The sequence below is a fragment of the Osmerus eperlanus genome, chromosome 11 (genome assembly GCF_963692335.1).
Source record: "Osmerus eperlanus chromosome 11, fOsmEpe2.1, whole genome shotgun sequence".
Lineage (NCBI taxonomy): Eukaryota > Metazoa > Chordata > Actinopteri > Osmeriformes > Osmeridae > Osmerus > Osmerus eperlanus.
This window is the reverse complement of record NC_085028.1, coordinates 11023818-11047668: the sequence shown is the minus strand read 5'-3', so window position 1 is coordinate 11047668 and position 23851 is coordinate 11023818. Positions and strand designations below refer to the sequence as shown.

The 23851-nt window shown below is 46.5% G+C and overlaps 1 protein-coding gene across 9 annotated transcripts in view; it reads right to left on the bottom strand.

Annotated features, from left to right (window-relative positions):
- The window catches only part of rap1gap2a (RAP1 GTPase activating protein 2a), a 48727-nt gene that overhangs the window by 20181 nt on the left and 4695 nt on the right, over positions 1–23851 (bottom strand). For 3 of the 9 annotated variants that reach the window (XR_009931671.1, XM_062473964.1, XM_062473966.1), the window contains exon 1: positions 4630–5123. Coding sequence is in view for 8 of the 9 variants with exons in the window: in XM_062473964.1 (XP_062329948.1) it covers positions 4630–4778 (149 nt within the window). In the remaining variant the exon portion in view is untranslated. Of the gene's footprint in view, positions 1–4629; positions 5124–17196; positions 17216–19552; positions 19589–22257; positions 22574–23851 lie in introns of those variants that run through there. The other 6 variants (XM_062473965.1, XM_062473967.1, XM_062473968.1 and 3 more) reach the window with 5 other exon arrangements.

The window sequence follows — 23851 nt, the reverse complement described above, 5'->3', positions numbered from 1 at the left end:
ATTTCTAGACCGTGCCTACTTTTATATTCATGTTATCAATGGGGAGCATCTGCATGTAATGTATGAATAATTATTTATATATATACATAGGATCCATAAAAATACATACAGTATTTAACTTAATATTTTAAAAAATTGTTTTTGTTACATGCAAATAAGTGGAGTGACTATCTACTGAAGCTAGCTGCACAACCTGGGGTAGTGTAGTGTAATGTGTAATGTAGTGTAATGTGTAGGCCAGCGGGTAAAGGGACCCTGTGAAGGATAACTTCAGGGGCCTTAAGCACGTCAGGTAATCAAGAGGGTCAACGGGACTGTTTTTCCTATGAAACCCCTCTGTGGTGTGTCGATCTGCAGGCTATATATATACACACACACACAGAGACATAGAGTTGAACAAAAGAGAAAGCAGGGGAAAGAAGGGAGGGGAGTTGGGTGGACTGACCAGCTAGTGAACCCAACATTCTCATTATCAATGACCAGGCACACAGATGAAGGCACTGACACACACACACACACACACACACTGCCACAGATACACAAATAAGCCAGGGAATAATTGGAATTGTTCTCTCAAATGACATTTGGAAATAATTACTACCGCAACATCAAGGCAAGCAAATATGCAATCAATTTTGAGTAAATTGAGTCAACACTTTCATTTAGCTTTGTTCTTGCAGAGTTACGAAGCTTCAGCAGAGACCTGGCTTTCAGATGGAGACCTTATAGACTGCAGGAGAGAATTTCATTTCAGAGAGAGACTATCCAACACATACAACACACACTCAACAAGCAGGGTCAGTTATTGCCTTGACACCTTATTTAGCGTGAAAAGGTTAGACACCTCTGTGTCAGCTGGATACAAACTGGTCCAAAAAGGGTGCGTGTAAGTGTTTGTGAAGCTTTGGGCACTGCCATCTCAATCAAGGTCATAGCGCTGTTTGGTAGCCAGGTGCTCCCTGGACAGGGCCTTCGGGAATGGAGAGAAGGAGGGATGCATGGGGGGTGGAGGTAGAGTTCAGGGTTTTGGGCGACGGTCAAGGACAAGTCTGCCAAAACTAGAGCCTTCATTTGTTGCCGCCTTTCCCGCATCTCTCCCTGGGCTGAGCCACTTGAACTACATCGCTTTACATAAACTGGTAGTTTAATCACACAACGGAGCAATGGCTTTCGCTAGTCTGTTTATATAGTGCCATACAGACAGACAGAGCCTGGAGTCTTCTGTTTTTTTAAAGGATGGTGTAGAACGAGGAGCAGAACGCCCTCCGTCCCTGCTGCCATGCCAGCAGCATACGACAGACGATGATGGGAGGTTCTGGTGTGTGCCAACAGAACCACAGGGGCGGCAGATGACTTGGCAAGCCTTCCCATTGGTCCAACTGGACACAGACACACACACACACACACACGCACGCACACGCAGGAGAACCTGTTGCTGCCTAATCACACTCTCACGCTGGCTATGCCGGTCGCGCCTCTGCTGGTCTGTTCCACTCCTCTGTTCTGTTGTTTAGTTGTCCACTGCTTCGCTCTACTGCTCGACTGCTCTGCAATCGACTGCTCTGTTCCGCTGCTCTGTAGGGTCGCTCTGTTCTCGATTACTCTGTTGTAGTGCAAAGCTGGTCCGTTGCACTGCTGTTTTGTGGTGCTGGCTTCTGTTGCTCTGCTCTCTCGTTACACTCATCCTCCCTTTCTCTCAGCTCACCTTCCCACTCACTCCTTCCTTCAGTCCTTCCTACTTGCTCACTACTTGGATGATTGTCAAAGTATTTTCCGTTGTACCTCCATCCGTCCGGGGAACCATCCAAGGGCAGGTATTTAAAGCAGGAGGCAAGGTAAGAAACAAAGTTGGAAAATACTTTCGATGTCTGCCACCCTCCTGCCCCCGTCTCTCCCCCAGCCCCCAGTGAGGTGGGCGAAGAGGGGTGTTTCTGTAACTTAACACCAGGAAAGGTCTCACCCTTTCTGGGCTCACCTCCAACACACACTGTTATTGAGAGAGCCCCCAGGAAACTGTGTGTCCACGCGAGTGTGTTTATGGCCCCAGCTTGAGTTTCTACTAATTGCATCAGGTTAAATATAGGAGGGTTTCTAACCCTTCATGGCAAGGTGGGATACATTAATGAATCAGTGGAAGCAAGGACTTTGCTTCCAGACAAGGTTTTCATATTCTTTCATGTTCCTCAACTAAGCCTTGATGAAGACTAATGTGGTAATATTCCGAAGAATTTCTGAACCTCTGAACCAGTCAGTCGGCCCAGACACGACGTGTGACAGAGAGAGAGAGTTTAGAGAGTGATGAATGATCCAAGAGATGAGGAGAGAAAGTAAGATGGACAGGAGAGAGAGAGAGAGGCAGAAAGAGAAGGAGAGAATGGGAAATAATTACAGAGAAAAAGAGAGAGAGGGAGGGAGAGAGAAGGTGAAGGAGACGGAGAGGGAAACGATGAGCGCAGTCTAAAAATACCCCCTCAATCCCAGGGTGCAATATTCTGTAAATAGGGCTCAGGCGGTGTAGTGGTTGGTGGGACGTCTCAGGGCACTTGTTAGACAGACAATGCCACCTCATCCATTACCGGGCACAGATCACTGGTCCAGTCACACACACCAATGACACATGCACACACACGCTGTCACTCTGTGTACCCTTTCAGAGCTGCAGAAGGATCAATCAACACACTCACACGTTTAAGGAAGTCAAAGTGATTTACTGTGTGTGTGTGTGTGGGGGGGGGGGGGTGCTGACAGAGCAGTATCCTTGCAAACCCAAACAGCTGCTAATCACAACTGTTTCACAAAGGGAGACAGCAATCCACAAAGAGAAAGAAAGAACAAATCACAAGAGAGAGGAAAGGGCACTGGAAAGAGGGCTGAGTAAGAAAATAAAGAGAGGTTGTTTTAAATGAAAGTTGGAGAATGGAGATGGCTGGAAAAGGAGGGTGAACTGGTGATGACAAGCAACACGAGGGGAAAAAAGAAAGACAGACAACAGAGTAGACCCAATCATGCTTGATGATTCATGCCGTCAGAAACTGTTCTATGATCAAGCACACCATTCAGTCTCTCTCTCCACATCTATCTGCAACGACTGAGGTGAGGGGAAGCAAGTTGAGTTGTCTCAGATACCGTGAAGGTCCCTGGTGACTTTGTGATAAGAGTCAGATTAGCAAAATGTTCAAACACACCCACGCACTCTCACTCTCTCATTCACTCATGCAAACATTTGCACACCAGAACACATTAACACTGCCACAAAAACACGCATCCACATTTCCACAAATGCATACACACTTGTGTCCATGGGGAAGTGCTGGAGCAGGGATGAGTGTGATTAATGGTAATCAGAGACAGGTAGGGGAGTCTAATCAGGGTTTTACAGTTGATCAAGAGTCCTCAACTCTAGTTAGACTGGAATTAAACCCCCTCGCTGCCTAGGAGAGGCTTCATGTGCTCCTCAGGGAAGGAGTAGGCCAATCAAACACTTACACACACACACATGCGCACACACACACACACACACACACACACACTTGCATGCGCAAACACACATACACCATCTTACGTGTGCAGTAATTACACCAAGGCAGATAAATGCATTTACTCAAACACGTTCACACACAAATGCACATACTGTATGTGAATGTGCATACAAGGTATGCAAAGTTGTTTTGCATTTATCAACAGACAGAAAGAGAAAGAGAGAAAGAGAGAGAGATGGGGAGAGAGAGAGGGAGAGAGAGAGAGAGAGAGAGAGAGAGAGAGAGAGAGAGAGAGAGAGAGAGGAAGCCCTGAGGGTGTCTGTAACTATTTCTGTTTTTTCTTTCTCCCTGTGCTGTGCAATTGCCTTCATACATAAAACAAACCGACACACAAACAGGTTATACTTGGTGCTTTCATAAAATATGTTTCCCACTTTGTGTGCTGACAGTATTGAGACAATTCTTTTGGTCTTTAGTGATTTTATCAAGTGTGTTTAGTGTGAGGTACTACTGTGTTTTCATTGTGTACTTCTTTCCAGGCCAATGAACCAGCAAACATAACCATATGTTTAGCCCTGAGTGGACTGACTTAAGCTAGATGTACAGAGAAAAAGCTTGGACTGTCACTCTCTAGTTACCCCCACTCCCACCCACTACTGTACCTCTATCGCTCTGTATATATCTCTCTCTTATTCTCTTGTTCACGTCGACTCTTATCTCTCTCTCTTTCTCCCATTCTCTATCCTGTGTCTCTCATTCTCTCTTTTACTTTAACTCTCATTTCTCTCTCACACTCTCTCTCTCTGTCTGCCACAGACATAAGACACATCTACCTTTTACAATTCTCTTTCTCTCCAGTCAGTTCCACTGACCCAGATACACTGGTGTCAAACACACACAGGGTGTGGGTACACAAATGTACACAGAAAAACAAGTACACCCACTTCAAGCCATGGTCATCGTCAAGTGAAAGAAAAAGGTATTGCATTGTACACAGTCACAACACTGAACTATTCAAACAACCAGCTACTGGCATGTGAAAAAGCTGGCCAGTACAGCTGTTTCAGCCTTCGCCTCTGGGGGCTGCAGTGCAGAGTGGTAGTGCTGGGCGCAAAGCCAAAGGCACCAGGACCACGGAAAGTTCACCTACTGTTCTCTCTCTTTCTCTCTCTCCCTCTCTCTTTCCTTCTCCCTCTCTCTCTCCTTGGCCCGTCTGGACTTGTGAAGAAGTCCGATCAGGATCACAGCAGCTCTGATCCCGGCCTTCTTGGAGTGGACCCTCCCGCTGGGCTCCGACATGGTTCTTGTCTGGTTCTGGAAGCTGGCAAGGTCCTCAGACTTCCCTACCAGCCTGCGATGTGTCTCTATTTTAAGTTCCAAATCACGTTCCGTAAGCCCGCAGGTTATGATGGTCAATTCTAGCAGTGGAATATCACAATGTTGTCGAACCAGCGTGTCATCCAGGGTACCAGATTAGGTTCTGTAGGTCCTTTTTCTATCAGCACTGATTGTTCTGTGGTTCCTAATCAGAAGCGTTCTGCCACACTCAGCCTCACAGACACAGTGAATGTGGCTCAGCATCTCTGTCTACCTCTCTGCTTCTCACACGCACTCTCTTCCTCTGTTTCTGTATCTCTCTCTTCCCCTCACGCTGGCTTTCTCCACCTTCCTGTTTCTTTAGCCCTGCCCACCTTCAGTCTGATAGGCAGGGCTTGATATTGACTCCACCCCTCGCTCCTCCTCCTTCTGCTCTGCCCTTCTCTCTCCCTCTCTCCCTCTGTCCCAGTTGTCCTCTCTCCCTCTCTCCATCTCTCCATCGCTCCCTTTCTCCTCCTCTCTCTCTTTCCCTCTCTCTCTCTCGACCAGTCGCCTCTGTCCTTCTCTCTCTTTCTTTCTCAGAATCTGAATTTATTTACCTTCCTCATGTAAATCCCGTTTCTCAGTTCTTGTCATTCGACTGGCCATGATTCGGCTAGATTTCTATCTAATTTCCACTGTGACCTTGTTGTTCTTTCACTCCCCCCATCTTTCTTCCACCCTCTCTCTAAATTGCTATCTCTAAATTTGGTTGTAATCTCAATTCAAACAGGCTAATCAGCATATCAGAAGGCTTTGTGGTTTTCCAAGGACATCGGAATATAAGCATGACTCCTAACAAAATGAACCATTCAGTAGCATCAATGTACAGTGTGTGAGAAAACATGGGAGTGTTCCATCTTTCTTTCTCTCTTCATGCAATTCCTCGAACACAACCTCTTTGTTTCTCTCTCCCCTTCTCCATGCCCAGATTATTCGAAAGCTCCATAAATACTACAGAGCCCTGCTCCCAGGATGCACTGCACCCATTCTGTTTTTTTGTGGCCACCTGTTCCTTCTCCTCTCCGAGCTTACTTGCTCCACTCAGTGAGTTCCCTCCTTCCCTCTATTCTCTCTTTCTTGCTACCTCCTTCCTACCTCCATTCCTTCCTATGTTGCTTCCTTCATTCTCACCTTCCTTCTCTCCTTCTATTATTACATAATTTCTTCGTTCATTCCATACTGCCTACAGTACAGTAACTCCTTTAATTCCTTACTCAAATGCTCCTTTCCTGTCGTCCCTTTGTCTTTCAACAATGCCGGATTCCAATTTCAGAGGTCTGACTATTTGACCTGGGCTGCCCTCTGAGCTGTGTAGTTAGCATGTTAATGAGGAGCTGCTCTGGTATTCAACTTCATCAACCTCAACAGCAGAGTCTCTTTGATAGACCCCCCCCCCCCCCCACCACCACCACCACCTCCCCCAACATAAAATCTGGAATGTGCCAGATAACTCTGTCTGTTCAGAGACATTCTTTAGAATCAAGAGCAGAACTAGACCAAGGGAACAACAAACATGACAGCAAATATGATAACGAGGTGGGGATGCAGCTTAGTCCCCCCCCCTTTCTCTCAGCGCCATGGTTACGTGACTGCCGCCCCAAATCCTGCCTGAGGAACCCCTGTCTTCCTGTTCACCTTTGAAGACCTGAAATATGGCCAACCTACAGGTTATCTGAAGGTCACATGACCCACAGAGGGCCCACATACTGTGTGTGCATGTGCATGTGCTTGTGTGTGCAAGGTGGGTCTCTTGGGCTGGGGGGTTGGGGTGTGAGAGGGATGAACAGACAAACAGCTAGCTTTAGAATCCACCTGGTGAGCTTTAGTCCACACAGGGATTCCTTTGTAGCAACTGTCATTTGTACGTGTCCACACACACCTCCATCCTTCTGCCTTTTATCATGCGCACACAGATCTTCAAACACACACACACACATACTTTCAGGTAATGACCCCCTCAGTGTGACTGTTCTCTAGGGGTCGCACACCTCTACAGCCCCCCCCCCCCCAAACACACATACACACACATGCGCACACATACAAACTCACACATCATTCCCACCTCCACAGGGGGCGGCCTTGTCCCCTGCTGTCACACAGACAGCGCTGACAACCTGTGTTCCTGTCTGTTACACATGCTCACGTCCAAGCCCACACACACATGCAAAAGAGATAAATGCACACAGTGACAGCAAATTACACACAGCACCCATCCCACTTTATCAACAAACGTTCCTCTGCCATTGTAGCACAAATAACACCACATGCATTACTGTCTCAGTAAAACTGTAAGACAACCATGGTCGCAAGCGCACACATACCACAGTTGACACATGCAAGCACACACATACACGCATGCACGCAACAATAACAGTGCCACATGAACAAACCCAGGAACAAGGCACATGAATGCATGACCTTCACCACTTGTGCTGAGTAACACCTTTTTTTTTACTCCTTCCCTCCCTCTGTCCCTGTCCCAATCTTTCTTTTTGGCCTCTATCTATTTCTCTCTGTCAGCTCCTCCTATCCACACCCCTCCTCTGCGTTCCACACTTCCCACTCCTTCCATCTCACAGATCTTGGATAACAGTCCCCTGTCACGAGACAGCTATGACCTCAAAGGAACAGACTCTCACTCAGTCACACACCCGCACATGAACCAACACACACACGCATAACGTACTGTACACGCACAACATTTTACTACACTTGAAATAAGTATGTATGTATGCCAAACATGCACAGGCACACACACACACACACATACTTGTCTCTGGTACAAGTTGAAAGTGGCTAGGGGTCCTCTGTGTTTAGCTACCCTTTCGAGAGCCAAGCTAAACTCTCAGGCCTGAAATAGCACAGTGCAGCACATGGCAAACATGTGGCCCCTCCACTCATCCTCCACAACCCTATCAGCCCTGCACACACTCACAAACACACACACACACACATCCCTGCCTTGCCGCTCTGGCTGGTGATGGTGCTCACTTCAGTGAGTGATGACCTCACTCGTGCTGCTGCAGCCACACTAGCTCACAGAGTTGTATCTCTAAATCTAGCCCAGGGCTAACATAACCCGGTGTTGGCTTTGCACCCCTCTAGCCTACTTGCTTGACGCTTTCTCACTGTTTTACTGCTTTCACCTTCATACTGCGACGACAGGCCTCTTGTACAACATTTATGTATGCGACGCCTATCACAGCACCTGTCAGCTATAACCCAAGGTAAGAAGCTACAGTAGGCTCCACTGCAGTGGTGCAGTATATTTCGTCCTTTCTGAGATGTGTTGATGAATGGCAGCCGTACGTGATGGATCGTTTATTGGGTTTAGAATTGAGGGCTACTGTAAAAAGAATAACAATGCTATGAATAATAACACTTATTTAGACTCTCCTATTTTGAACACAAACTATGTGTGCACAAGTAAACAAAAAAGTAATTGACCAAGACTGATTCCTACATATACATACAAACCCATCCAGTGCACACACGATCCAGTCTTGTGTGTGAACACACACTTGACCACACACGCTCTCCTCTTATCTGCATGATTGCAGCATTTCAAGTAAGTATATCAAGTGCACTTGAAAGTTCTATGAAATTCTTGAGGCATTAAACTCCAGACAACCTTTTAATTACCACAACGACCACAGCCACTGTAATTATCACTGCAGCATCTGACCCTGGGCAAGCCAGGGATGTTCATTAGTGTGTGTGTGTGTGTGTGTGTGTGTGTGTACATCCATACTGTGTGTCACTGTGTCACTGCATCTCAAGTGTAAAAATAAACACAGGTCATGTGGTCTCATGTCATAATGTTCCTAACATTAAACTATGTAAACACTAATGTATGTTGATGCAACCCCAACACGTGGTCATCTGAGAAAGCAGAATTCTGCATGAGCACACACAATAGAATCAGTAATACTGTGGATGCTGTTTTTACAAATACCCCAGGCTTGATGTCAAACTCAGTTGAGTTTTGAACCTAGTAATGCACAGGCTAAAGTGTTCTAGATGTTCTTCTCCAAACTCCTGGTGACGTTCACCACCACCATAAGATGCAGCACCCTCCAACCCACCAGTACCCCGACACCCACCATAAAGCCTCCACAGCACATCTGATGTCTGGCCTGTAACCATCGTGCCCTGCAAGCCCCCAGCCACCAGTCCCTCTGACTACAGAAACATCATCACCATCAACAACAACACAATTAACACATCATCATCATCATCAACAACATCCGCAGCCAAGACAACAACATCAACAGCGCCACCGTCACCAGCCTTCAGCCCATCCCTCCACTCCTCAGGGCCTCCACCCCCCCCCCCCTCCTGAGTGGATTTGTCCCTGAAAAGCTGACGTTGGGGCCAGAACACTGAAGTGGTGGTGCCCCACAAAAGAGACAGCCTGTCAGTATCACTGCCTGGAAACACACCCTCTCCATCACTCTCACTCTGTTTCCATCTTTCACCGGCTGCCCGCTTGTGTCTTTCTCTCTGTTCACTCTGTTTACGTCGCCTGATCTTCTTTTTCATCTCTCTCTCTCCGTTTGCGTTTAATCTCCGTGTTCTCCCCGTCGCTCCGTCTCAGCTGCTCCACCCCTCGCAGACGAAAATAGAGAGATAACCAGAGAAGGGGAGAGGGAGTAAGAGAGAGAGAGAGAGAGAGAGAGAGAGAGAGAGAGAGAGAGAGAGAGAGAGAGAGAGAGAGAGAGAGAGAAGACAAGAGAGGGGAGAGTGAGATGATGCCTAGAGCTAGGGGGCTTCAATGCTGAGTGGCCCAAACTAGACACCATGTGTTAGTCCAACTGCGACAGATGGAGAGGGAGCATTCGAGAGAAGGAGAAAAGAAAAGAGAGAGAGCCAGAGAGAGAGAGAAGGAGATATATAGAGAAGGGAATATAGAGAAAGAGATACATTTGAGAGATATGAAGAGTGAGAGGCACTGAGAGTGGCTGGGGGGAGCAATACGCAGGTGTCACCAACATGTTGTAAATAATTTGGGCACTTTGCACAACAACAGGGTCTTACAAATGTTAGCACAGTCAGCTGTTAACTCTGAGAAGGGTTGTTTTCAATGCTAAGACTGGAACCCAAGTGTTCATGGACCTGGGGTTTCCTCTCTATAACATGGGGCCTTGGAAACTCAAGGCCTTGTGATTTCTACAGGTCGTCCATATGTCAACCTGTTGCTTGTCTCTGTCTCTGGCTGCCATGCCGACACACACAAACACACACACAAACACACAGACACCTCACAGACACACACAAACACACAAACACACAGACACCTCACTCCCTGTTGGGCCAGAGGTGAAGGTAATAAGGGTGATAAACTAAAGAGGAAGTTGATGTAAAACTCTCTGTGAGAGATCATCTCAAGTGTTCTCTCACTGAAAAGCCCTACACACACGAATCCAAACACACACAGATAAACACAGACATACACACACACACACACAAACACACAACCTGACCTCACCCACCCACACTGGCACACACTTTACACACACACACACACACACCTCTCTCAGCCCAGACGACTATTAAGGACCTGCTCTAAGGCCCCAGAGGCGTCTAAGACATTGCCTGATGGACCATCCATCACAGTGCTCTCATGGTGCTAGCAAAGGATTCTTGCAAAACAGGAGGGTCACGATGCCTCCCCTTTTCATTCCCCCCCCTTTCCCCTACCTTCCCTTTCTCTTTCATTCATCCATCATCCCTTCCTTCCAAACCCACAGTCTGAAAGAAAACACTTGACCATCCCTCTAATATTTGCCACCAGGGGCCATCGCTGGAAAGAATGAGAGGAGAGAAATAGAGAGAGAGCATTGATGGACTCAGAAGAAGAGGACAACAGGGAATCAGACACCAGAATGGGAGAGATCTTTTCTTTTGTCAACCATGATTGCTCTATCATCGAATCAGGATGTTTTTTTTTTTTTGCTAATCACTAAGCGGTCGCCGACTGCTCCATCCCTTTTGTGGCCGTCGATCAAAATGTCATCAGTGTCATTTGGCAGACTCTGCGCTCTTTGTAGCATAATTGTATTTCTCCCATTTGCAATGGAAGGCTAGGCTTTTAATAATATTCCCTCAGACATGGATAAAGCTAACATATATTGAAACACATGCGCTATCTCTGCCACTCTCTCTATCGTGTTTCCCTCTCTCTCTCTACCCCTCACTCCTCGTCTCAGTCTCATCTCGATCTCTCTCTTTCTATCACTGTCAGTCTCTCTCATTCTCTCTCCATATAAATCTCTATCTATCTATCTCTCTCTCTCTCACTCTCTCTCTCGCTCTTCCGCTCTCTGTTTAAGGTTGTCTGGTTTCACGTCTCAACCCCTGTTTTGCTCTGTTCTATCTCTCAGCCTCCAGCCAGTGCATCTTCCTCCTTCACCTCCCCTTCCTCTTCAATGCATAAATGTCATTTATCACATCTGGCTCCTAAATCAATTTCCTGCTTGTCCTATTGGCCAAAAGGGATTCAAGGACAGCTTGTTAACCCTTCCCTCACCCCTGGAAACTGGGATGGAGGGATGGTGAGAGAGGAGAGAAGGGGCAAATGGCATATGGAGAGAAAAATAAATTAACCAACACAAAGAGACACAAACACACAGCCTCACATACGGGCACACACACGCACATACACACGCACACACACACACATACAAAGACACATGAAAACACACAATAGAAACACACTGTATGCGTTCACTTCCATTCATCAAGGAAACCACCAAACATTTGGATGCAAAAGGAATATATTCAGAATCCATTCAATGCATCAGTATCACTAAGCTTGGAGTCTTTTGTATCCATCAAAATGGCAGCAAAACAAGTCACATTTGAAATACAGCCAGACAGGTATGGGTGGTAATATGGAGATAAATAATTCCTTTGAAAGAAAATTGGGTTGGAGCTGAGCTGGTGAAGGGAGACAGGGCCATCTCAGCTAGCCTCTGAAACATGGAACAGGCCCCAGCCTGCAGTTTTAATAGATTTCTCACAAGTCATCTATGACAGAAGATAAGTACCCCAAAGCCACATATTCAATATTTCCTCTCATTGTAGTAGTGTGTGTGTGTGTGTGTGTGTGTGTGTGTGTGTGTGTGTGTGTGTGTGTGTGTGTGTGTGTGTGTGTGTGTGTGTGTGTGTGTGTGCGTGTAAGAGACACGGGGGGGGGGGGTACTGAGAATGTATTTGCATAGTGAGTATGTGAAACACAACATGCAGTGCAACATGAGTGTCATTCTGATATATATTTAGAGTGTGCAGAATTCACACAGCACTGACAACCCAGTGCACTAAGAGAGTACACATGTTCACAGCTGTTGTACTGATAATCATGGGGGTTTGACCCTAGGGGGTCAGAGTGGGGACACACAGAGCAGGTCAGAGGAGGAGAAGAAAAAGAGACAAAAAGAACAAGAAGGAGTGTGCTCCACAGCCCATTCATCGCATCTTGACCCAGGTAAGGGTCACCGAACAAGGACATATGAAAACATTCTTTCATTCATACCTTTTTTATCTTTCTCGTTTTTTAGAGCAGTCTTTTGTTTGCTTCATTTCTATGTGATGACTGCTTCTCAACCTCTTTACCTTTCTGCCTGTCTTTTTCTATCTGTTTATCTTTCAATATGTCTTTATGTCAGTCTGTGCCTCCTATCTTTCTCCCTTTATCTTTTCTCTGTGTGTCTCTCTTTCTATCTCTGCTTCTGTTGTACTCTTCCGACGTTAAATCCCAGTGTCAAGGGTATTTTAGGAAAGGCTAGAGATTCAAACTGTCTTGAGAGGAACAGAGAAGAAGGAGTTGCTGTCCTCTGTGGCTGTGTTCAATCAGAGTTAAGCGTCACTGTTTCCACGCTGTTTTATTCGCTCTTCCTCTCTCTACCTCTCTCTCCAGTTTCTCTTCCCCCTCTCTCTCTCCTGCCCTCAGTCTTGCTTATGTACCTCACTCTCTGTCTCTCTCTCTCCTTCTCTCCTTCTCCTAACTCTTTCTCATCCTCCCCTCTCTCCTTCCATCTTTCTTTCTTTATTCTACCTCTTCCTCTCTTTCTCTACCTCTCCCCCTCTCTCTATCTTATTCTTCCTCTGTCAGCTCAGGGCTCGTGGAGAGCCTTTTATTTGCAGCGAGGATGTGTCTGTCACTGCTGGCCACCCTTCCACAACGCTCTCCTCCAGTGCTGGTTTCCAACAGCAACAGTGTCTGGCTTTGTTAAGAGGGAGAGCCATTAGAAAAGCATTCAGAATACACAGAGAAACAGCCCTCAGAGACAAACAAACACAGGCAAAGAGAGACAACAAATCCCTTACTGTCAGAGTGGCAGGTTTAGCTGTATGCAACTGTGGTTTCATGTTAGTTCATATCTGGAAGCGAGACAAAGTAAAGTACACCCACTGACACAGACGACGCATCTATGCATCATCAGGAATTTGGTTGTGTTCGTTCAACAACATATTAGACTATATATAAAGGCTTACTCTCAAAAGTTAGGTGAGGTGAGGTTAGGTTATTGAGTTCTCTTCATCCAACATTACATGTGCAGTGATGAACAGAAGGGCTTGGTGGTTAACAGGTGTCTGTTCGTGTGAGAAGCTGTGTGCTGGTGAGCTGTAGTACTCACACACCCAAACACACACTTCATCTTTCCTCTTCTCTTCTCAGACAGACGCTGAAGTAAAAGACAGAGAGAGAGAGAGAGAGAGAGAGAGAGAGAGAGAGAGAGAGAGAGAGAGAGAGAGAGAGAGAGAGAGAGAGAGAGAGAGAGAGAGAGAGAGAGAGAGAGAGAGAGAGAGAGAGAGTGTGTGTGTGATAGCATGGATGTGTTCATGTTTTACCTCTCCTCCACCTCCAGGCCCCTTAGGCCCTGCAGCCTAGATGTGAGGCATACTCTCAATGGGCAAGAGGCTACTTTATGGGGCCTTAACAACCCCATTAAAGCACGCTGGCCAGATGGTGCTCTTATCAGTGTGTGTGTGTGTGTGTGTGTGTGTGTGTGTGTGTGTGTGTGTGTGTGTGTGTGTGTGTGTGTGTGTGTGTGTGTGTGTGTGTGTGTGTGTGTGTGTGTGTGTGTGTGTATGTGTGCATGTGTGTAAGTGTGTATACCCACAAACGGGGGGGATGGGAAGAAGTAAATATTTTTCAGAAGAGGCAGCTGGTCCACTGAGGGCGTCAAGATGAGACGGCTCAGTATAATAGGCAACACACACATCAGAGATAACTGAATGCATGCGTTTTGTGCGTGTGTGTGTGTCAGGTGGGTGTGTGTGTGTGAATGATGTTGCGTTTCTAATACTAGGCAGCAGCATCTTCATGGAGACGTTCGTACAACAGAGACCGTAGCTAACTTCACTCCAGCTACAGCGTCCCTGAATGTGCTGCAACTCAACAGAATAGACGGCAGCTTTCACTTCAACTGGACCAGCTGGGAGAGCAACTCTTCACTCGATATCAGCATAAAAAAGCCCAACCGTGTTGAAAAGGGATGGTGATTTGAACAACGTGAGGAAAATTGCTTCTGTAAAATCGACCAACAAAACTCCTTATGGTACATAATGTATTGTTTCCTGAATGTTTTAACGTCTGGAGATTATTTCAAGAGGCTCATTAGACTCACAGAGTCTATGGTAACCCAACAATACCGGGTATGTCTCATCTAGGGTAAAAAACATTCAAGATCACAATCCTAGCTTCACCATGTATCTTTTGTCTCTTCTACTATTGGTTCTGTCTGCCACAGCACCCCTTTCCTACATATTAAACTAGTCAATCAAATAATAAAAACAAGGTTCTGAGGGTAAAATAAAAAGGTCACCACCCTTTCACCTGTCCTCTCAAGTCACAGGACAGCCAATCTTGTGACAGTATAGGACAGAACCCCTAGAGGCATACAGCACATATACACAGCAACCAGCCATATTGGGATCCAGTATGGGAGAACATTCCACAGTTGGTGAGGTCCATACAGGCATTGCCATGGTTGTGGGCCTTGGTGGAAGATCCCACAGGTGATAAACATGTGATGAGGTATATTATGTCTCTGCTGTCATGGCAACAGCTTTGGAAGCTCCCCAAAGGGTGAGGCTCTTAACAATAATGATCTGAGATAAAAACATGGAGGCAGAAAATCACACAAAGACATATGGCCAATACCCTGAGCATGGGGAGCCCACACCTCCTTTAGCGGAAATCTTATAAGCAGAAATGGGAGTACATATTGATAACTGTCCAACAGAGATATATAAAGAAAATGCATACTTAACCCTAAAAAAAACATTGTATGTCAACTCAAATAGAGGCAAAAAATATATACTGAAAACATCACCCTACAGTACCATTGCAGTAGTGTAGAACTGAGGGTTGTTTGTATTTTGTATTATTCTCAAGTATTTTGGGAGTGATATAAATGACATCACCAGTCAGGTCAGGAACAGGTAAAACACTGTCCAATACCATGACAGGTAGAGCTGAAAGCATCATGTCCAGCCCAGTGGAGTTACACAACAAGTATACGTCTCCCTCTTGTGGTTAAACTTTATGACTGTTGGTGTAAACCTTACTTTCTCAAAAGAGCATCAGTAACCACCAGTATTTTTCATCATCTTCTCTTTTGGCCCCCTCTGGTGGACAAAACAGATATGGCATGCCAACAGCACAATAGCTCAATGCATATATTGTAGCTAGCAGATGAAAACAACACTTTCTAAGCATGAAGGACAAGCAGACAGATCACTATTCCCAAAAATACATGTGATCAGTAGAAGCTATAGTCAATGTTGAATCACCACTACATCAATTGAGCAGTTTGAGCAAGAAATAGATGAGCATCTTGTCCGCAGTACCCAGTAGGGAGGGGCTGGGTGGGTGGCTAACAAGTGTGCCTTCAGGTCACAGGAAAGGGTTGGGCACCACTTCCTATAAAACACCCATGATTTTTGAATCTGCGGTTCAGCATGGTTTCTGTACCTATTTCCCACGGGCCATGGAGCATGACTCAGTACTACTTCCTGAAACATCACGCTGCATAAAAACCCTGCTGTGGCTTGGGAGTGACTCATGATGGGGTTGTGAACAGGCCCTGAGGAGAGAATGCGGCGTGAACTTGTGATATGTCACCACCATACAAATGCATGACAACACAAAGCCCCTCGGTCCCTAACATCCAACCCCTGGTTACCATAGAAACTAGAGAGTAAGGGGATAAGGGGTAGGAAGGTAACAGGTAGAGTGTAGGGGCCAGGGGCTATGGGGATTGTTTTTGTTTGCTAATGTCCTAGTTTTAGTTTGAATGTGGTGTTGATCCCGCATGTCACCAAACAGGTGCATAGCGAGAAGTAACTGTATTTCCAGACCAAGACAGAGCAGCAACAAGCTCAGCCCTGGTTCTTGTTTGCTAACCAAGCCCTCCTGCTCTGGAGTAAATAGCAGGCTCCAGAAATAGAAGCAGCTTTGGAGTTTCTGCTGGAACTGCCAGGCAGGTATTGTAACAACATGGCCACCTGGCTACAAGGCTCCTCTTAGAGGAGCCAAAGAGAGTGTGCTGTCAACACTCTATGGTGTTGTTGTAGCCTGCGTAGTTCGCCTAAAGAGGTTACGCCCACAGGAGATATTTAGAGGGAGCAGCTAGGTGAAAACACTTGAACCAGATCACAGTGATCTTGTTGAAGTGATTTGAGTTCTTACCTTGTAAAGTGTTTCGTGTCTGACAAAGGATAAAAGAAGGATATGAAAATCCAGTTTAAGAATTGTATTGGATTGTCAAATCAAGATCAAAAGACAAATTTGCAGGCACCCTCTTAACGGCTTGTGAGCGTTCAAGGTTGTTCACCACCTCAAGAAAACACTTTGTTCAGTAGGCCCACAGACTGCTGCTAAATGGAGAAAACAGTTTGAAACAGCTGAACGCACCCTGGGGTTGGAGCAGCTGTATCGTCTGAGCTCAGCAGAGAGCATGATGGGATGTTAGCCTTCCTGCCGAGTTTAATTACCTCCTGTAGGATTACACAGACACACACAAACACACGCATACACCAAAACACTGCTGCATTTTCACACCGGCATGTGAGAGGGAGAAAACAAGAGGAGGACAGGAGAGGGATGCACATAAAACAAATATGGATCATTGCCTCTCGATGTCCTCTCTAACACCGAACCGAATCATTTGTGAGCACTCCCAGATTCACCCACACCTGCATGCTACATCAAACTGCCACGGACCCATCACCTGAACTGGAGGTGCTTATCTTTCTCCACTCGACCAAGAAAGAATACACCTCGCTTAAACTACAAAGACAAACAGAAAGACAGAACAACAGACGGAAAGAGGGAAAGGAAAGGACTCACCAGAGCTTGCGAGGCATGTTTAGAGGTTGACGGTTTTGCAACCTGCTCTCCCTTCAAGCCTTAGTCCACTGTGTCCCTCCTCTCCTCATATTCATGCACTGCCACCGCTTTTGATGCACACAAACACACACATACACAATCCCCCCTAAACACCTACACACACCACACACATTCACAATTGCTCGTACACACTCATAAAAAACAGTCCTGATTATGCTGTTATTAATGAGGTACTTTGAGTGCAGAGTGAATGCAGAGCGCTCACAAGGCCAAAGGGGAGGCAAAGAGAGGGGACAGGAAAGAGAGAGCGAGAGAGAGACAAGGAGAGCAGGAAAGAAAGAAGAGAGGGAGTGATCTGAAGACTATGCAAGAGAGAGAACAAGAAGGTGGAAGATAACAGTAAAGAATACATAAAAAAATCTCTCATATCCTCAAGTGGGTCCATCAACAAAGTCGTGCTGACCAGGTCTGACATGTACTTACAGACACACGCACACACAGTGAGAATGAATGGTGCACACTGTACAAGCACTGGCCAGAGCAGAGAGCTGGAAACATAAAAAGGAACACCTGCTACCCACCACACCTGTAGATAGACTCTTTGAAGACCACCACTTTCACGTTACCCTCTTCACGTCTCCCTCTTTACTCCTCCCTTGTTCCTCTGCAGTCCCTCCATTCGCTGCAGTCACCCTACCCCTCTCCACCCACCTTCCCCAGAGCCCTGGGCTCTCCCTCTTTAATCCTGCCCATGTCAATGACCAGACTCGGAGGTGGAAAGGTCAGACATGCTGCCTAGTTCTCGATAAGATACAATTGAACTTGACTGTCCCCAAAGGAAAATTGGTATTGGACTCCGTGCTGCAGGGCTCTGTTGGTCAAGAGGAAAATAAATGAAACAATAAGGAATGTACGTTGCAAAACTCACCGACTCACAAATCCACACACAAACACACGTAGACAGCAGCTGGCCAGCGCTCATTAGTATAGCACAGTACAGGAGTCACGACTACCTCATTCATATTCAGGACCACTCCAAGCTGCATAATAAAGCCTGACCAGGGACGTGTGTAGGTGTGTGTATGTGTGTGAATGGGTGTGAACCATGTTCATGCGTGCATGTGGATTTGTGCATACCAGTGTCCGTGTGTGTGTGGGTGTGTGTGTGTGCGCCCGCATTCATGTATGTGTGAACATGTGAATGTATATGTGTGTGTGTGTGTATGTGAGTGTGTGTGTGTGTGTGTGTGTGTGTGTGTGTGCATGATGAAGAGATGGACAGACCACAGAGGAGAGCCCTCCTCTCCATTATTAAACATCTCCTATTTGTGGACGGTGAATACTTAATACACACCTTCATTCAGACAGCTTTGGGATCACACAGGGATGAAAGAGAGCCCTCCAGTCTCCGGGGCAGAATCATGAAAACAGGTGAGAGGACAAAGGATGAGAGGATGAGACTGTGAGAGGGTGAGAGAAGGGATGAGAGAGAGAGAGAGAGAGAGAGAGAGAGAGAGAGAGAGAGAGAGAGAGAGAGAGAGAGAGAGAGAGAGAGAGAGAGAGAGAGAGAGAGAGAGAGAGAGAGAGAGAGAGGATAAGAGTGTGGCAGCGCAGAGGGTTGGAAGGTTGAGAAGGGTGAAAAAGGGAGAAATGGGCTGGATGAGAAAATGGGAGGGTGAGAGTGTAGAGGGGTGGGAGGGTGAGAGTTTAGAGGGGTGGGAGGGTGAGAGTGTAGAGGGGTGGGAGGGTGAGAGTGTAGAGGGGTGGGAGGGTGAGAAGGGTGAAGGAGCGAGAGGGTGTCAGGGTCATAGGATGAGAATTTGAGAAGCGACCAATATGAGAGAGCGAGATGTGGAAAATTTGAAAGAATGATGGTGACAGAGCCAGCAGTGACAGGGTGAACAGAGGTGCCCAACCCTGAGTGACGACAAGAATAGGGCTGGGCAGAAAGATAGGACCAGAATGTTCAAAATACTGTTTGTTTCTTATCAAACGTCGCGTTTCCAAATAGCTCTTCTCCTCTCCTTTCCTCCATCATCCTCCCATCCCACGCATCTCGCTAGAAGCATGTGGCAGTCTGCCCAAGGCTTCTCTCTTCCCCCACTCGTTTTGGTTTTGCATCCCGTTCCTTCCTCTCTCTCTATTTGTCTCTCTCTCTGTAAATTATCCCCCCATTCTACTCATCTCAGTTCGTGCAGCTATTCTGCATCAACCCCGGACCACAGACTCATAACTGCTCCTGCAGCTGGTCGCATACAGAGGTCCAGCTCCTCCCACCGACCACATGCAGTATTTATTAGCAGGACACAGACGGCTCTACCCATCTGAGTTGTCCCTGGAGAAGGAAAACACTTACCGGGCTTTCAGAGCCGCGAGGCTGGACTTGTCAATCCTGGGGGACAGGAGAAGTGAGGGAGAGAGAAGGGAGGAAGGGACAGGAGGGAGAAGGGAGAGGGAGCGAGGTAGGGTAGAAGCAGAGAGAGATAACTGTTATTGCATTTTATCGTCTTCCGCATGCACATGTTATGAGCCTACATTAACCATCTCCATATCTTTTTTCATCACCTGATTATGACGTTACCAATGTGATGGTAATACTGGAACAGGACCAATGCAAGCCCAGTTCTAATGGAGTGATTGAGATAAAGTGCAGAGGCCAGACAATTTACACAGTGGGCAAGGACTGGTGTTGTATGAGTCAGAGGGGCAGTGCTGGACCCAGCCAGGCACAGTATGTTCTTTACCTGACACCATCGGGTCAGCTGTCATGAAGCTGTCACCAAGGGTTACAGGTTGCCATGTCATAATACAGGCCTCACAGCAATTACATATACAAGTAGAAACTGTAGTAGTGTGAGTGGACAGTACTTGTGTGTCTCAAAACACACTGCTGTTGACTTCCTTACTTTTGTGTCATCCTAGATGTAAACAAACCTGATAGATTTGAATATGATTGAAATGTTTTCCATCGTTTGAAATGCCATCACAGCAACATCTCAGATTTCAGAGGCTTGAACTGGAAATATTGTATTACAATCCAGTTTCAGTCTAGAAAATGTGTTTACGTGGTCACAAAGAGACAAAAAAAGGAAGTGAATGAACATCAGAATTGTTTCAACAGCATTGTGGTTCTCACGTTAGTCGAACAAGCCAAGCTCAGATTCCCTCAATGTACTTTACTAAATACAGGCCTGTTGCATCCTGGTAAGGTGAGCTTGTGAAAGCTGGAAAGGCAAACCAGTTTTAATGTCGAATTTCCTGTTCAAATACAGAGTACCTATTCATAGTTCTCTAATGAGTGAACCTGACTACGGGTATCATGTCCAGTGTACAGTGTTAGAAACTAAGCCTATGTCTCTACCAAACTAAGATGGAGACTTTACAGGGCTGTAACTGCTTTCTTCTAAAGACCCTTCGAACCAGCCCTGATTCTGGCTTTGGCACAACAATCCCTCGTAAAGCAAATCAAGTGCACTGTCTGAATGAAATCTACTCCCATCACAAGGATGTTATGCAGTCTGTCCATACTGAATAATGACAGCAGAGAAGAGATAAGGACCTATGGGCAGCACTCTGTTTGCCTCACAGATGGCATCGTTTATTATTGGAGTGTTGCAGTATCTGCCTCTTCAAGTCCTTATGCTAACTCTCTCTCTGTCCCCGTTTCCCTGTTCTAGTGCTCAGGATGTGCAGGGTTTTGGGCCTATTTTATGGTTTCTGTGCCACAGGCAAATAAATCAAACCCATTTCTAAGAACTGATCGAAAAACATTATTTTGAGCCATGAATACAAGAGAACTACAAAGTGTGTTTGAGTTAAGTTGCATACGAATGAAAGCACCAAAGCAGCTTACAGTACAATATATCTCATTCACGGGTGCAATCAACTTAGTGCCATCTCTGCAAAATTCCAGCTTTACTCATCCTCTCCTCTACTTTTCCCTCCTCTTCGTTTTCTACCCTCTCCCATCCCCTCCTCTCTCAACCCCTCCTCTCCCATCCCCTCCTCTCTCATCCCCTCCTCTCCCATCCCGTCCTCTCTCAACCCCTCCTCTCCCATCCCCTCCTCTCTCATTCCCTCCTCTTCCATCCCCTCCTCTCTCATCCCCTCCTCTCCCATCCCATCCTCTCTCATCCCCTCCTCTCCCATCCCCTCCTCTCCCATCCCCTCCTCTCTCATCCCCTCCTCTCTCATCCCCTCCTCTCTCATCCCCTCCTCTCTCATCCCCGCCTCTCCCATCCCCTCCTCTCTCATCCCCTCCTCTCCCATCCCCTCCTCTCTCATCCCCTCCTCTCCCATCCCCTCCTCTCTCATCCCCTCCTCTCCCATCCCCTCCTCTCCCATCCCCTCCTCTCTCATCCCCTCCTCTCCCATCCCCTCCTCTCTCATCCCCTCCTCTCTCATCCCCTCCTCTCCCATCCCATCCTCTCTCATCCCCTCCTCTCCCATCCCCTCCTCTCTCATCCCCTCCTCTCCCATCCCCTCCTCTCTCTTTTCCACTTCCCTCTCCTCTCACATGCACAAATACTGAGTACTACGTAATACTACTGATCAAAAGATATCAGAAGACAGCTATATGACACACAGCACATCACTGTGATAAAAACAACACTATCCATAGAACAGACAGACAGACAGGCAGAGATCCGGACTGTGCCAAAGAGCAGGCCTATGACAGAACGCTCCATTCAGGAGCCCAGTGTGATCCCATTCTCCCTGGTGGAGACAGCACAGACAGAGACTAAGCACAAGGCAGCCAAACCACTGCACCACAAGCCTCCCTCACAGACAGACAGTCAGAGCCCTCCACCCATCCTTCCTTCCACACACGCACATACAGGCACACACACACCCACACACACAAACATAACACACACACATACAAACATACACACGCACACCCACAACACAAACACTCCCATGCACATTGCATTCATAGAAGCACTGCAGCAGAAGCATGTGCCTTTGCACACACATAAACCCACACAGCCACACGCATACAACATATAAACCCCGTCGTATACCCCACCATGTGGCATGAAGTAAAGTAAGGTAACGTACCATCCAAACCCGCCAAAGGACACGCTTCTCTTTCTTCTCAGCATTCTGGCAGGGATGAACTTTTCAAGGACTCTCTTTGTCTTACTCTCTTGTCACTCTTGCCTTCACTTTTCTCTCCCTCTTCTTGGTCTCTGGAGATGGTTATGTCGACAGTCCTTCCCTCTCTTTCCTTCTCCCTCACCTGCCTCTCTGGCTACTGCTTGAACTGTGCCACTTCAGCAGGGAACCCACAACAGCCCACTCTTCCCACACTGCCCTGTCCCTCCACTATCTGACTCTCTTTATCTCTCTATACATATTTCTCTACCCCTGTCTGTCTGTCCCTCTCTCTCTCTCTCCCTCTCTCTCTCTCTCTCTCTCTCTCTCTCTCTCTCTCTCTCTCTGTCTTTCTCTCTCTGTTAGCTACAAGGTCTCACTGTCAGTCACCCTCACTCTCTGTGTGAGTAGTAAACAGAAATGAACTAACTTTAACAACCACAACCAAAACCCTCCCTCTCCTTGGCCTGAAAGCCACGCCCACACTGCCCTCCAACAGGAAGAGGCCATGCAGCCACTGCGGGTCACTTCCTCAGTTTTTTGTGTAACTTTCAACAGTTTCATTTATTCATTTATCATGCCTTTTGCGGTGGCTCACGACAAGTACAAATGTAAGGCCCAGGACATTTAAGGCAGACTCTGTTGTCTTATATTTATGTTTAGTAACAGAGTTTGGGGGCAGAATGCTCTTGCTATGCAGGCTCATACTACATTCAAATGTATAGAAAACAACGAGCAGTCCAGTGGATTGTCATGGTTATGGGCTGTTTCCTTCAGTTTGGTTGTTGTGTCAACACAGATGAACCTGGGCACAGTTTTACTGGGTAACATTATGCTGCCCTACTGCCACCTTTTTATTATGTAACTAAATTAATCTCTAGTTGACATAGCTGGATGATGTATGATTGTGATGTGTAACTACCTATTAAAACGCATTGCTTTAATTGTAGTGAGAAGTGAGTTGTCATTCATGTCAGGGTCGAGGAGTGCAACTTTTGTTATCTGGTATCTGTACGAAGGAGACACAATGTTCTCCTGTGAACAGTTACATTTTTCCAAAATACATCATCATGTCTGTGTATTTCATATTCAGAATGCAGAATATCACTGTGCTTTAATGAAATTCGCCATTCTTGATCCACTTTACTAAGCTCTCTCATCTCTCTTCTTTCCATCTATATCTCTCTGTCGCTCTGTGTGGCTGTGTGCTTGTATGTGTGTGTGTGTATGTGTGTGTGCACGCTCACTATAGAGATGAGTGTATTGTGGTTGACTGGGTGTTCAGACTAATGTTACCCATGAGAGTAACCCCTAATGAAGGAACAATACTCTCTCGTGGGTTTGTCTGTCACTCGCTCTCTTTGTCCATCTTTTCTTTATCTAACTTGAACAATCAGTCATTCACTCATTTACTCATTCACTTATTCACTCACCATCCTCTCTCCCTGAGTCCGAAAGAGAATTTGAATAGGTGAGGTAAGATGGAGGGCCCTGAATATCTTCATCCTTCCGACCAGAGCCACTGTGTGTTTATGTGTTTTCATCCGATCTGGTCACG